Here is a 14,098-nt window from a genome sequence, read left to right as displayed (position 1 = left end):
ACTGATGTTCCTTTGAACTTTGATCCTCAGATCTGAGCCTCCCAAGTAGCTAGAATTACAGGCTTGGGTTAGCAATTTTTATTTTTTTTAATTAAAGTTATGCAGGCATATATTTTAGTTGATTCACCATTCAGGTTTAAGATAATCAACACTTTCTCCCCCTCCCTAGACTCTCCCGCCCTTTTCTTTTTCTTTTTCTTTTTTGGCCAGTCCTGGGGCTTGAACTCAGAGACTAAGCACTGTCCCTGAGCTTCTTTTGCTCAAGGCTAGCACTCTACCACCTGAGCCACAGTGCCACTTCCAGCCTTTTCTGTTTATGTGGTACTGATGGGTTTCATGCATGTTAGGCAAGCACTCCACCATATTCCCAGACCCCTTCACTTCTTGTAACTGATTATTTAGACATGGGCTTCCTGGTCTCTAAATCATACCTCAAAAGCCACTTACTGATTTTCCAGTTTCAACTTCTTGTTTCCTTTTCTTTTTGCTTTCAGTTTTGTTTTGTTTCTTAAATTTGCTTCCTTATTGCTGGGCACTTGTAGTCTGTAATTTTTTTTCACTTATCAAGAGGCTTAGATCTATGAGATTGTGTTTCAAAACCAACGCCAGGCAGAAAACTGTAAGACCACATCTCTAATTAACCAACAAAAAGAAGGGCTGGGGCTGGGAATATGGCCTAGTGGTAAAATGCTCGCCTCAAATACATAAAGCCCTGAGTTCAAATCCTCAGCACCACATATATAGAAAAAAGCTGAAAGTGGTGCTGTGGCTCAAGTGGTAGAGTGCTAGCCTTAAGCAAAAAGAAGCCAGGGACAGTGCTCAAGCCTTGAGTTCAAGCCCCAGCACTGGCAAAAAACAAAACAAAAATCAGGGTTGGAGATATGGCTCAAATGGCAGAGCACCAGCCTTGAGCAAAAATATTCAGTGCAAGGCCCTGAGCTCAAGCCCTAGTATCAACATAAAAAATAAAAACAATACCAAGTATAATTCATTACATACTAACACTTATAAAACACTATTTTTAAAGATAGTTATATCCTGATATTATAATTCATATATTGTATTTAATAACATACAGCTGATGTACATTATATTACATTTTTTATATTTATATGAATAACAAATTTCTTCCTTACATATAAATAAGATATCCAGGCTCCAGTGGCTCACACCCATAATCATAGCTACTCAGGAGTCTGAGATCTGAGGACAGGGGCTTAAAGCCAGCCTGGGCAGAAAAGTCTGTGAAACTCTAATCTCCAATTAACCACCAGAAAACCAGAAGTGGAGCTGTGGCTTAAGTGATAGAGTACTAGCCTTGAACTGAAGAGCTCAGGGACAGTTCCCAGGCCCTGAGTTCAAGCCCCATGACCACAAAAATAAAAAAGAAAGAAAAACATAAATAAGATAACATATTAGGGAGCTGGCAATATGGCCTAGTGGCAAGAGTGCTTGCCTTGTATACATGAAGCCCTGGGTTCGATTCCTCAGCACCACATATATAGAAAACAGCCTGAAGTGGTGATGTGGCTCAAGTGGTAGAGCGCTAGCCTTGAGTAAAAAGAAGCCAGGTACAGTGCTCAGGCTCTGAGTTCAAGGCTCAGGACTGGCAAAAAAAAAACCCACAACATATTACATATATTACATATGAATAAGGTAAAATGCTAGTACTGATACTCACATGTTCTATTTATATTACCCATATACAATAAATAGAAATACTATTACATAAATATTACAATGTGAAACGTATAAGTATAAGTATACTTTTTTTTTTTGGTCAGTCACACACAAAAGATAACAGGCAAATATACTTTTTTTGGTCATGGGGCTTGCACTCAGGGCCTGGGCACCGTCCCTGAGCTCTTCAGCTCAAGGCTAGGGCTCTACCACTTGAGCCACAGCACCACTTCCAGTTTTTGAATGGTTAATTGGAGATAAGCATCTCACCCCCGTAGCTGGGCACCCGTGGCTCACACTGGAATCCTAGCTACTCAGGAGGCTGAGATCTGAGGATCACAGTTCGAAGCCAGCCCAGAAATTGAGACTCTTATCTCCAAATAGCCACCAGAAAACTGGAAATGGTGCTGTGGCACAAGTGGTAGAGCACTAGCCTACAGAAAACAGAGCTCAGGGATGGTCCCCAGGACAAGAGTTCAAGCCCAAAGAGTGTCATGAAGACTCTGCTGGCCCGGCTGGCTTCGAACCCTGATCCTCAGATCTCATCCTCCTGAGTAGCTAGGATTACAGGTATAAACCACTGGTGCCAGGCTTATTCACATATTATGTTTCCATTAAATAATATAAATGTAGTTACAAATGTGTCCTAATTCAATTATGTGTAAATATAATATATGAATTAATATTCATATATTTTATTTTATATTCATATTACTTATTATGTTTATACTATATTTCTCCTTATATTTAATTAAATATGTAAAAACATGGATAACAAAATTATTTTTCAATAACGGGTCTAATGTAAAAATATAAACATTTTCCATATGTTCATATCACATTAATGTCATTTATATAGATATAAACATGCAAATTGCATGTAATATGTATTATATGGTAAGAATACATAATTTATGCAAAAGGAATGTCATGTAACTTATGCAATATTAATGTTATGTAATAAAAGTGATTGTTTATATTAATAGAAATACAAATACTACCGGCTCTTACTAGCAGAAAAACATATTAATAATAACAGTGAAATATGGAAGAGTAATGCAGCATCTGTGTATATGTTCTGCGACGCAAATACCGGAGCCGACGTAATCTGTAGTATAAGATACAGGTTGTTTCGGACATCAATGTCACTAATCGCACAATCTTATTTCAGCAACACCGAGCGAAGAACCTTCCACCATTGGACGCGCGGGGGCACTCGCGGTGTCCCAAGCGTGAGTGCTCCCAAGCCCAGCCCCTAACGTCTCCTATTGGCTGCTCCATGAGCGTCGTCTCTTGGTCCCGCCCTTTCCCCCGCCCCCGCGCGCCGGCGATCCCTCCCTCCATCCTGGGCCAGCGGCGCTTGTTGTTCAGCGGCGGCGGCAGAGCTCGGGTGCAGCCTCGGGCCCGCCGCCGCCGGTGCGCGCGGCCATGGAGCTGGAGGTTCCGGACGAGGCCGAGAGCGCCGAGTCGGGGGCCGTGACGGCGGAGGCGGCCTGGGCGGCGGAGAGCGGAGCAGCTGCAGGTAACGGTGCAGCCCTGCGTCCCCCCCCCCCCCGCCGTCCGAATGGACCTGGCTCCCCCCGCCGTTGGTGCAGTGGACCCGCCCGGGTGCTGCGCGGACCCGCGGCGGGCGGCTGGAGCATTCCACTCGGGGATGCACACGGGGGGCGCCGGGGCGATCCACGTCGGGCTCGGGAGGTGCGGCCCGCCCTCCCGGAGGCAGCAGTGCCTCGCCCGGGGCTGGGGCTTAGAGCAGCCAGACTGTTTCGGGCGTCTTGGGGGGGGGGGGGGACACAGCCGGCTTAGGGTGGGGAAGGGGCAAGGGCTTCGTCTGGGGAGTCTGTAGGGGGAGCAAGACCCCTCTGGAGGCTTGCAGGGGTGGAGAGAGGGAGGCCCTCAGGTCTGGGGGGACCCCTGATTAAGGAGCAGGGGCCGTGATCTGCAGCCTGCCAAGCGTGGAGCCACGTCCACCCCCTCCGGGGAGCTGTGGGTGTGGGATGATGGAGGGGTACCCCCATTCTAGCAGAGAGACACTGCTTGCCAGGTGCTGCATAGCTAGGATGGGTGACTGCCCCATATGTGACCCCCTCCCGCTGCTGGAGCCACCCTGCCAGGATGCCATCTGGAGACTGTCAGCTCTAGGTCCACCCCCCTACCCCCGCAGGCAGTCACTCCCAGACGGTGACCCCCATGCAGTAGGTGGAGGTGAGGGGGTGTCTGGTTGGGGTCAGCTCCCCTTGGCTGTGACATCATCTCCACACTGCAAAGCCCAGACCTGACTGGGGAGGGGTGGTGTGCTGATGAGTCCTGGTCTTTCTCTGTCTCAGTTTACCTCCCAGCAGGGCCTAAAGGGTTGGGGTTTGGAGATTGCCTTCCTTCGTGGGCCTGGGCAAGCAGGTTGAAAAGGAGATGGCCTTGATGCCACCCTGGACTCTGTTCTGGCCTCATGTGAGGGCCACCCTGTGCCCCTCTTGGGCTTCTTTCCTGGCCTGCTTTTTGAAGGGTGTTGTGCTGAGCCCAGAATGGAGCACTTCCTTCTCCCTTGAGGTCACAAGCTCCTGAATAGGAAGTTTCCTAATTTGCAAAACCCTGGGCTCCCCCCCTGCCCCCCACAGCTGCCACTAGCTGGACGGCCATGTCTATAGACACCCTTCCACCCCCCATCCAATAGCATCTGTCCTCCATCACCACTGGGGCTCCCTGAGTTTCCTTGGCAGGTGGGGTGAGGAGATGCGGGGCTGTTGGAGAACTGGCAGAAGTGTCTAGAGACGGTGGGATGAGGGCAAGGGGCATGTGAACCCTCCCCCCCTCCCCCAAGCTCTGGGAGCACTCTCTTCCTTGCTGTCACCCAGAGCCACCATGTGCTCTATGACCCTGTTTATTCCCATGAGTCACTCGCCCTCCTTTGCTGTCACTTATACCTTGGCCCCGACCATAAGGGACCCCAGAGGGGTACAGGCCCTGGCCCAGGATCTCTTTCTCAGCCTCCTGGCTGTGCTGCTCAGAGACAAAGTAGCCTCAGGACTCTGGCCATAAGAAAGCCTCTGGGCAAACACTTGTCATCTGATTGGGAGCTAATTGAGAGGCTGGGAGATTAGGGACTTTGTCACCAGAGTCCACAGAAACCTGACCCCACCACAGGGTCCTCTCAGCCCAACTCTCTCCAGGGAAGTCCTGGTCTATGTGTGTCTGGCCTGACTTGGCCTGGGCCAGGCTCTCACCATTTGGGCCTGGAAAATTCTTTATTTTAAGGGGTGTCCTACATACCATTGGGTCTAGTCACCCCCTACTCCATCCCAGTATCTCCCTTGTTAGAGACTGTCCCCAGATCTTTGGTGCATTTTTTTGTGTGTTGGTCCTGGAACTTGAACTCAGGGCCTGGGTGCTGTCCCTGAGCTTTTCTGCTCAAGGCTAGTGCTCTACTACTTGAGCTGCAACTCTAGTTCCCAATTTTTGGTGGTTAACTGGAGATAAGTCTCACGGTCTTTCCTGCCTGGGCTGCTTTTGAGCTGCCATCCTTAGATCTCAGCCTCCTGAGTAGCTAGGATGACATCTAGCTACTCTGGTGTGAGCCACTGGAGCCTGGCTTGTCCCCAGAGTCTCCTGCTGACTGGTTCACCTTGGAGGTAAGAACCAGCCGGCTATAGCAATCATTCTGTAACTCACCGGCTTTTCATCTAGAATCATCCAGAAGTTTCATCCCACCTCAGTTATTTGGATAGATAGCCTAGAGACTTGCATCCTGATTTGTGTTCCATGCCATATCCTTGCCTGAGCCTCAGTTTCCCCATCTGCAAAGAGGGGTGAGCCTTTGCTTCTTTCTCTCTCTCTCTCTCTCTCTCTCTCTCTCTCTCTCTCTCTCTCTCTCTCTCTCTCTCTCTCTCCCTCTCTCTCTTTTGCTTTTTCATTCTCCTTTTTGTTCTTTGGTGGTGGTCCTGGCATTTGAACTTTCAGACTGGCACTTACAAGGCAGGTGCTTTCCTGCTGAGCCCCGCCCCCCAGCCCGATGCCTGAGCCTTAAATGCCTTAAATGAGTCAACACTGGCACTTCACAACTGTTAGCATCTATTTACCGCCTACTGCAGCCCCTGTCTTGAAGGGAGTCATCACGCCGCCCCTCTCCGGGGCCCAACCTCGGGTTCTGACTGCTAGAAAGATGCCACGGGGGGTGGGGGGGTGGCGGGGGGCAGGGTCCTCCAAGACTCAGGGCCAAGGGTGATCGAGAGTGAAGAACCACCCCATGCTTCCTGGAAAAGCTCCTTCCACTAGCCACCAAATTGCCGCCTGCATGTCCACAGTGTGGCGTGGTGGCCCGGGCGACACTGCCAGCCCTGATCATATCAGCCCCAACTATGGGCCCATCTGATAGGAAGCAAATCGGAATCTCCCCCAGCGTTTAGAGTCTGGTTACTGCTGGGGCTCCTGGCATTCAGGCCTGGCCCCGGCAGGAAAGGCTGCTGGACTAGTAATCTCCCATGGAGACTGGGGTGCGCAGGGTATGTTGGTTCACCAGAGCAGGCTGGGGACACCAACTGGGCTGGCTGTGTCAGTCTGGGGATCTGCATGGGCATCCGGGCCCAACCTCAGCTGCAGTCTGGGGGCTCCTGAGCCGTTTCCCCCACTGTCCTGTCTCACAAGGCCTCAGAATCGTGGCCTGGTTCCTGACCCTCCTCTGTCCACACTCATGTCTCATCTGGTATTGAATTATCTCAGCTTTGCCTTGGAAATCAACCTAGTTCTGCCCACAGCACCCTCTTCTGCTTCCACCTGGTCCAGCCCCGTCAGCTGGCATTGCGCCATTGCTCCTTCCAGAAGGATCCCTCTGAAAAACTGGCTCAGGTCCCTCCTTCCTCTGCCTCCAGCCCTCTGTGACTCCTACCTCCCTCAGGGTCAGAGCCCAAGTCCTCCCTGCAGCCCACAGGGCCCTGCACCACCTGCCCTTCCCCTCCCTGCCTTCGTTTCCCTCTCTGACCCTCACTCCTCCATACTCCTCAGACTCTCCAGGCCTGGCACCAGCCAGAACAGCCAGGCACACGACAGGTGCCCTGAACCCCAGGTGCACAGGGGATGGGGGCCAGGGATGACAGGAAGGAGCGGGGTGCCAGAGCAGCCATGCTGGAAGGTGACATTGGGGAGACCTGCGGGAGGCCAGCAGGCTTGATGGGAAGGCAGGGCAAGTCCACAGCCTCCTCTACAGCCCAGGGCGTAGATGCTCAGGGATCCTAACCCCAAAGCTCACACCAAGGTTTTGTAATGAGGAGGCAGGACACTCCCTGTCTGGCCCTACCCGGCCACTTCCTGGTGACAGCACCAGCAGGCCTCAGCGGGCTCAGCCTCTGATTCTCGGGAGGGCGGCTGCTGACCCTGACCCTTCTAGTGTCCTGGTAGGGACGTGTCGGTGCCTGCTTACTCCTTGATGCTACTGACTGCGTGCATTAACCACTAGCAATGACCCCAGGACTGTAGGGCCTAGAGTCACATCATGGAGCACAGGGACCTCCCTCTGTGTTCCCCGCAAAGCTCCCAGACTGGGAAGGCAGTTATGATACAGACGAACCTGCCCCCACCCCAATCATGACCACCCCAATCATTGTCAATAAAGTTTTATGGGCACCCAGTCATGCCCCCATTCCCCCACCAAGTGGTGGGGAATGAGGCTGTGGCCCCAAGCCAGAGGACTCCTGTCCAGCCCCTTGTATGTCATACTGGGTGTGGTCAGTGCAGAGATGGAGATGAAACAAGTCATCATGCTGACAGCAGCTGGCCAAGATGGCCCAAGGCAGCAGGTGATCCTTAAGACAAACCTGCAGGAGAAGGAGCTGCCGCCGTTTGAGTTTCCCCAGGCAGAGGGGAATGGCCTTGCAAAGACCCTGGGGTGGAATTGAACTTGAGTCATGATGGAAACAGTCACTGTAGATTCAGTGGGTGAGGGAGGGGTGTCAGTGAGGCCCCCTAGGATGCTGTATGACCTGCTCACTTACAAATGGGGAAACTGAGCCTCGAGAGCACTGGAGGGGCTGCACAGATCAGGTCATCGCTGCACTGTGACCAGGTAGCTTGAGACCCCCGCTGAGGATTTGCAGGCTGCAGGCCAGCTGGACAGGAGCCTGAGGCACTGGATAGGTGCCTGGGGGGATTACAGAGCTTAAGATTAGGCAGAGCCCCTCACACCCTCCTCACTCACCTCACCACGGCCAGGCCAGCACTGGAGGGGCTGGGGCTGAGCCTGAGCTCCCGAGGGCCTGTGCCAGGGGCTGTACTTGGCTCTGGCCTCGTATGGAGTCCTAGCACCCAGTTTGGTGACCACACCTACCATCCCAGCACTCAGGAAGCTGGAGAATCACAAATTCTAGGCCAGCCTGGGCTACACCAGGGGGCCCTGGCTCAGAAACCAAGAGCCCACAGTCCAGCACCTTGTCACATGTCTCATGTCTCACCCTGTGCCCTGTCATCAGGTGTACTCAGCTGGGAGTGGGGTGCTCTCGCCACAACCCGCACTGGGGGGAGCAAGGACGGTCTGCGTTCCATGATTTTCCTAGGCTCTGGGCTGTGGGTGGCCCCGGCCTCGGCGGTGACCTGGCTTGAGGAGTTGGATGGTGGTGTGGCCAAGGGGGCCGCTGCTTAGTTTGTGACCCCCGCGGCAGCATCTCCCTCCCGGTCCACTGGGCCCCAAGATGTCAAAGATGAGAAAACGATAGAAAACAGGACTCGTTTGTGCCAGGCTGAGTGCTTTGTGGTCTGTAGCAGTGGAGAATCAGTGCCAGCCTTAGGGGCAAAGCAACTTTACATCAGTTTGGTTTTGCTTTCTGTTTTGAGATGAGGACTTGCAAGGCAGGTCAGCTGACCTTGAACTCAGCATCCTCCTGCCTCAGATTCCCAAGTGCTGTGTGTGGTTGGGGGCTTGCATTCGTCATGGTGATCTGTATTTATTTTTTAAATATAGCCAGATGCTGGTGACTCACACCTGTCATCCTAGCTACTTAGGAGGCTGAGATCTGAGGATCTCAGTTCAAAGCCAACCGGGACAGGAAAGTCTATGAGACTCTTATCTCCAATGAACCACCTAAAAGAACAGAAGTTGTGCTGTGGCTCAAGTGGTAGAACACTAGCTTGAGCTGAAGAGCTCAGGGACAGCACTGAGGCCCAGAGTTCAAGCCCCACAATCAACAAAAATAAAATAAAATTACAATATAATACATATATATATATATATATATAATCCAGGATGCTGATATTTTCTTACAACTTTATAACAGTAACTTTCCCATCCTTCAATTAAGCAGGGTTTTGTTGATTTACAGGTGCTCTTTATATAGTGTGGGCACTTTTCTTGCATCTGATATAAAAATGTGAATTCTTTTCCTGCCTTCTCTGTGATTATTTTTTTTTTTTTTTTTTTTTTTTTTTGGCCAGTCCTGGGCCTTGGACTCAGGGCCTGAGCACTGTCCCTGGCTTCTTCCCTCTCAAGGCTAGCACTCTGCCACTTGAGCCACAGCGCCGCTTCTGGCCGTTTTTCTGTATATGTGGTGCTGGGGAACCGAACCTAGGGCCTCGTGCATCCGAGGCAGGCACTCTTGCCACTAGGCTATATCCCCAGCCCTTCTCTGTGATTATTAATGCTGCATGGCTATTTTCACTTCTGGGTGGTCAGCTTTAGTCCCTTTTCCATTCAGGCTTTCCCAGTTTGTGCTGAGGTTTATGATTAAGTTCTCCCAGGATGTGTAGTTTTGCGTATTTTTAACATATGAACTGGTGCTCTGAGGGGAAGGGTCCTAGGGCAGGTGTAGGAGGTTTCATTAGTGGGTGTTTGGCTGGGTGTCTCATCTCTGGCCAGGCCGGATGGGGGACTAGACTTTGATTATTTTCTGAGCTCCTGCTTGTGGCTGGTCTGTTCCCTGACTTTTGATCCTCTTCCTTTTCCCTGCCTGCCTGTGACTTCATGCAACAGGCATGTCTCCAGGTACAAGTAATAACATATTTACAGTTTAAAAAAACAACAACAAAGCAACCCGACGTGAGGCTGGGAGACAGTGAACATTCAACCTTCCCCTTGATGTCTCTGCCGAGCTAATGACTATCATTCCAGATGATTTTCTGTGCCCCTCCACCCCTTACTTACTCTGTATTTCTCTCTTTATTTTATTTCATTTTTGTCTTGTAGGGTAGGGAACCCAGGGCTTCATACATGCTAGACAAGTGCTCTACCACAGAGCCATACATCTGCCACTGGGCCTCATGCCCTGTTCTTAGTCTTAACATTTGCTTTGCAACCTTTCTGTTTCTTTTCTTTTTCTCTGTGTGGATCCTGGGTCTTGAACTCAGGGCCTGGATACTATCCCTACTAGAGTGCTAGGCCAAGACTAGCATTCTACCCACTTGAGCCACCCCTCACTTTTGGCTTTTTTTTTTCTTTTCTTTTCTTTTCTTTTTGGTGGTTACTTGGAGATAAGAATCTCAGGGACTTTCTTGCCTGGTCTGGCTTCAAATCTCGATTCTCAGATCTCAGCTGCCTGAGCAGCTAGGATTATAAGCATGAGCCGCCAACTCGCTTTGCAAAGGTTTAAGCCTGTAGAAACATCGAGAATAATGCTAAAGCAAGCACATGTACAGCACCCTTACTAGAATACACCAGCAATTATGGCATTGTCATGTTAAATTACCCTTTTCTGCAAGTGGATGTTGTGGGGGGGTTGAGAGAGAGATTTGATTGGTAGATTCTGTGGGGTCATCTAAGGAGTCTTTTGCAGGCATGGTGCCTCCTTGTTCCTGATACACAAATGCAATCATCTTCCAGGAACACTGCAGGTTGGGTGTGGTGATAGAAGCTTGTAACCTCTGCTACCTAGGAGGCAGAGATTGGGAGGATTATAACTTGAGCCTCCACGCCCCCCCCCAGCCAAAATGTGATCAAGATCCCCAACTCAATCAATGAAAACTGGATCCAGTGGCACATACCTATTATCCCATTTTTTTATGAGAAATCTAAATAGGATGATAGAGTCCTGGCTAGCTGGTATAAATTCTGCAAAATAAGGCAAAAAGAGTTGGCTCAAATGGTAAGAGCGTCTAAAATGGTAAGAGCGTCTAAAATGGTAAGAGCATCTACCTAATAAGCATAAGGTACTGAGTTGAAAACCCAGTACTGCCACAAAAAAAAAAAAAATGCTGAAAACACTGAGTTATCAATTACTTGGCCTTGCTTGCTCCCACAGAAGATTTGCTGAGGTTCCTGCTGGCTTTGAGGGAGAGCATTTAAATCACCCAATCAGATCACAGTATGCATAACAGCCAGCTGGATTACTGTGTGCCACAGCCATTCAGATCACAGATTATGTAATAGCCAATCGGGTTGCAGTGGTTCTACCAGCCAATCAACTCACAGCTTTCCCACAATCCTGTAAGCACAGTCTTGCTTGTCTGTGTCTGTGGAAAGACTGTCCCCCAAGCCGAGGTGGCAGGTGACAGCCTCCCCATGCAGGACACCAGACAATGTTGCACTACTCCTAGGGCCAGCAAGAGGGTTATTTAGCTTAGGATCTGGCAGGCTGAAAGCCCAAGATCCAGCCTCATGGAACACACAGGAAAGGTCTTGTGGTGACACAAAAGTTAGGGTTCCCCTTTCACAACTACTCTAAGAGCCAACCTAGTTTGGTGAGAAAGACATTAATCCTTTCTCAGAGTGATGCTGCTGGTGACCTCCTCACCCTAGGCCACACCTCTTAAAGGGCCGCCACCTATCACCTCCCCACCCCCACCCAAGACCAAGCTTCTGGCACCTGATCTCCGGAGACTCACCCTTTGCAAACCACAGCACCATTCCAGCAGGGATACTCCGCGACCCGCTGCGGGGGCTCTGGGAGCAAGCCTGCCCGCTCTCCCCAAACTGCATGGCCCACTCAGTTGTACACACCGAAATTTCTTTCTTTTTTTTTTTTTTTTTTTTTGGCCAGTCCTGGGCCTTGGACTCAGGGCCTGAGCACTGTCCCTGGCTTCTTCCCGCTCAAGGCTAGCACTCTGCCACTTGAGCCACAGCGCCGCTTCTGGCCGTTTTCTGTATATGTGGTGCTGGGGAATCGAACCTAGGGCCTCGTGTATCCGAGGCAGACACTCTTGCCACTAGGCTATATCCCCAGCCCCACACCGAAATTTCTTGACACTATCCCAACATCTCAGCACCCAGAGTGGCCTGTAGCCTGCTTGTGTGACAGTATTCCTTTCAGAGCCACCATGGGGACTCATCTACATTGGCTGCTGGGGCCTTTGGGGGACAGGGATGTTGGGGTGACAGCCTTGTCCCCAGCAGACCCAAGTTTGATACAGAGGCTTAGTAAGGAGGACCCGGGGCCTTGGGTGTGGAACCTCTGCCTGGGGGGGAGGCCGCGTGTAGGGGGTTCAGACAGCAGGCCTGCATCCTTGCAGGCACCAGATCCTCTGGCAGAGCTGGGGGGAAGGGGGGACGGAGCAGTCCTGCCCTGGCCCGGCTTCCTGTTTACACCCAAAGTCAGCGGGAAACAGGGCTGTCCTGCGGCCATGGCCTGCGTGGCATGGCGTGGCGGGTCAGAAGAAGGGGAACACTGCACCCTGTCTCCCCACCTGCACAGCCAGCTCCACCATCCTTCCCCACCGGGTGTGGCTCGGCCCCTCTCCTCCACTTGGAGATGATGGCAGAGGCACCTTGCTGCTGGGCAGGAGGAAGTGCTGTGCGCGCGCACACGCACACATGTACGCACGAACGCATGGCTGCTGAGCCTAGAGTCACCACTTGCTGACAGATTTTTCTGGACTGGAGCCCTTCCCTAAGCACTTGGTAGCTGCATGAGATAGAATGCACCACTCCCCTTTTGCCTGTGCAGAGTGCATGTCTCAGCGACTTCATGGTGCAGCCAAGTCTGTCTGGTCTCAGACCATCTGTCACACAGTCCCCACAGCTCCGAACCCCCACGACCCCTGGCCCCCAACCCCCACAGCCCCCATGGCCTCTGGCCCCCAACCCTCACAGCCCCTGGCCCCCATAGCCTATCTAACTCTGGATCCACCTGTTGTGGACATTTCCTGCCAGTGGATCCTCTTACCATGGGGCCCTCTCTCTCCCTGAGCTGGGTGACTTCAGGGTCCCTACGTGGGACGTGTGGGCCACAGCCTTCTGTTCCTGGCCACGTGGTGCTTCAGTGGGGGAGGACCGCTGTGTTGTGCTGGGCATTGGCTGTGTGTTAGAGGGAAGTGTGTAGCCACCATCCGTGTGCAGGTTGCCATGGGCTCAGGGGCTTCGCTGCCTGTGGGTCCACATGAGTGCCAGGTCCTTTAGAAACTCCACATCGCATTGTTGGAGGAGCTGCCAAGCCCTTTCCCAGAGCCCCTGGACCATTTTTTCCCTCCTTATAGAGGGGCCTAGGATCCTGGAGATGCCCGGAGTTTGGGGTGGATGGATAATGGATGAGTGCAGGATGGATGATGGTGGATGGATGGATGATTTGGGTGGATGGGTAGATGGATGGATGATGGTAAATGGTGGATAGATGGTTGGATGGATGATGGATGGGTGGATGTATGGATAGTGGATGGATGATGGGTAGATGATAGGTGGATAGATAGATGGATGGATGTTGGATAGGTGAATGAATGGAAAGATGGATGGATGAGTGGATGGATGTTTAGATGGTACATGGATGGATGGAAGGATGGTTAAATGGTTAGATGGTTGACTAGGGACTTGGTTAAATGGTTAGATGGCTGACTAGGGACTTGGTTATACAAAGGACTTCCTTTTTTTTTTTGGCCAGTCCTGGACCTTGGACTCAGGGCCTGAGCACTGTCTCTGGCATCTTTTTGCTCAAGGCTAGCACTCTGCCACTTGAGCCACAGCGCCACTTCTGGCCATTTTCTGTATATGTGGTGCTGGGGAATTGAACCCAGGGCTTCATGTATACGAGGTAAGCACTCTTGCCACTAGACCATATCCCCAGCCCCCTGGGACTTCCATTCTTTGTTTTTTTTTTTTTTTTTTTTTTTTTTTTTGGCCAGTCCTGGGCCTTGGACTCAGGGCCTGAGCACTGTCCCTGGCTTCTTCCCTCTCAAGGCTAGCACTCTGCCACTTGAGCCACAGCGCCACTTCTGGCCGTTTTCTGTATATGTGGTGCTGGGGAATCGAACCCAGGGCCTCATGTATTTGAGGCAAGCTCTCTTGCCACTTGGCCATATCCCCAGCCCCGGGACTTCCATTCTTAACTGGCACCATTGATACGTTCAGCATCTGTGGGTGAGAAAACAGCTCCGGGAACAGGGCTGGCTCAGCCATGGGAAAGGCTTTCCAGTGATGTCAGGCAGCCGCTGAGGGGCAGGGCAGGTCCAGCCAGGCATCCCTGGGTCCCGGCAGCCAAGCCTGGCCCTTCACGGACACATGGTGTGCACCAGATTGCTT

At 51.5% G+C, this 14,098-nt stretch overlaps 1 protein-coding gene across 4 annotated transcripts in view; it reads left to right on the top strand.

Annotated features, from left to right (window-relative positions):
- Positions 1-3,023: 3,023 nt before the first annotated feature.
- The window catches only part of Pip5k1c (phosphatidylinositol-4-phosphate 5-kinase type 1 gamma), a 40,706-nt gene continuing 29,631 nt past the window's right edge, over positions 3,024-14,098 (top strand). For all 4 annotated transcript variants that reach the window (XM_048342012.1, XM_048342011.1, XM_048342010.1 and 1 more), the window contains exon 1: positions 3,024-3,202. In XM_048342012.1, the coding sequence (XP_048197969.1) occupies positions 3,109-3,202 (94 nt within the window). In that variant the 5' untranslated portion in view covers positions 3,024-3,108. The remainder of the gene's footprint in view (positions 3,203-14,098) is intronic.

Source organism: Perognathus longimembris, chromosome 3, assembly GCF_023159225.1.
Source record: "Perognathus longimembris pacificus isolate PPM17 chromosome 3, ASM2315922v1, whole genome shotgun sequence".
Taxonomy (NCBI): domain Eukaryota; kingdom Metazoa; phylum Chordata; class Mammalia; order Rodentia; family Heteromyidae; genus Perognathus; species Perognathus longimembris.
The sequence above is the reverse complement of the archived record's forward strand: the minus strand, read 5'-3'. Positions and strand labels throughout refer to the sequence as shown.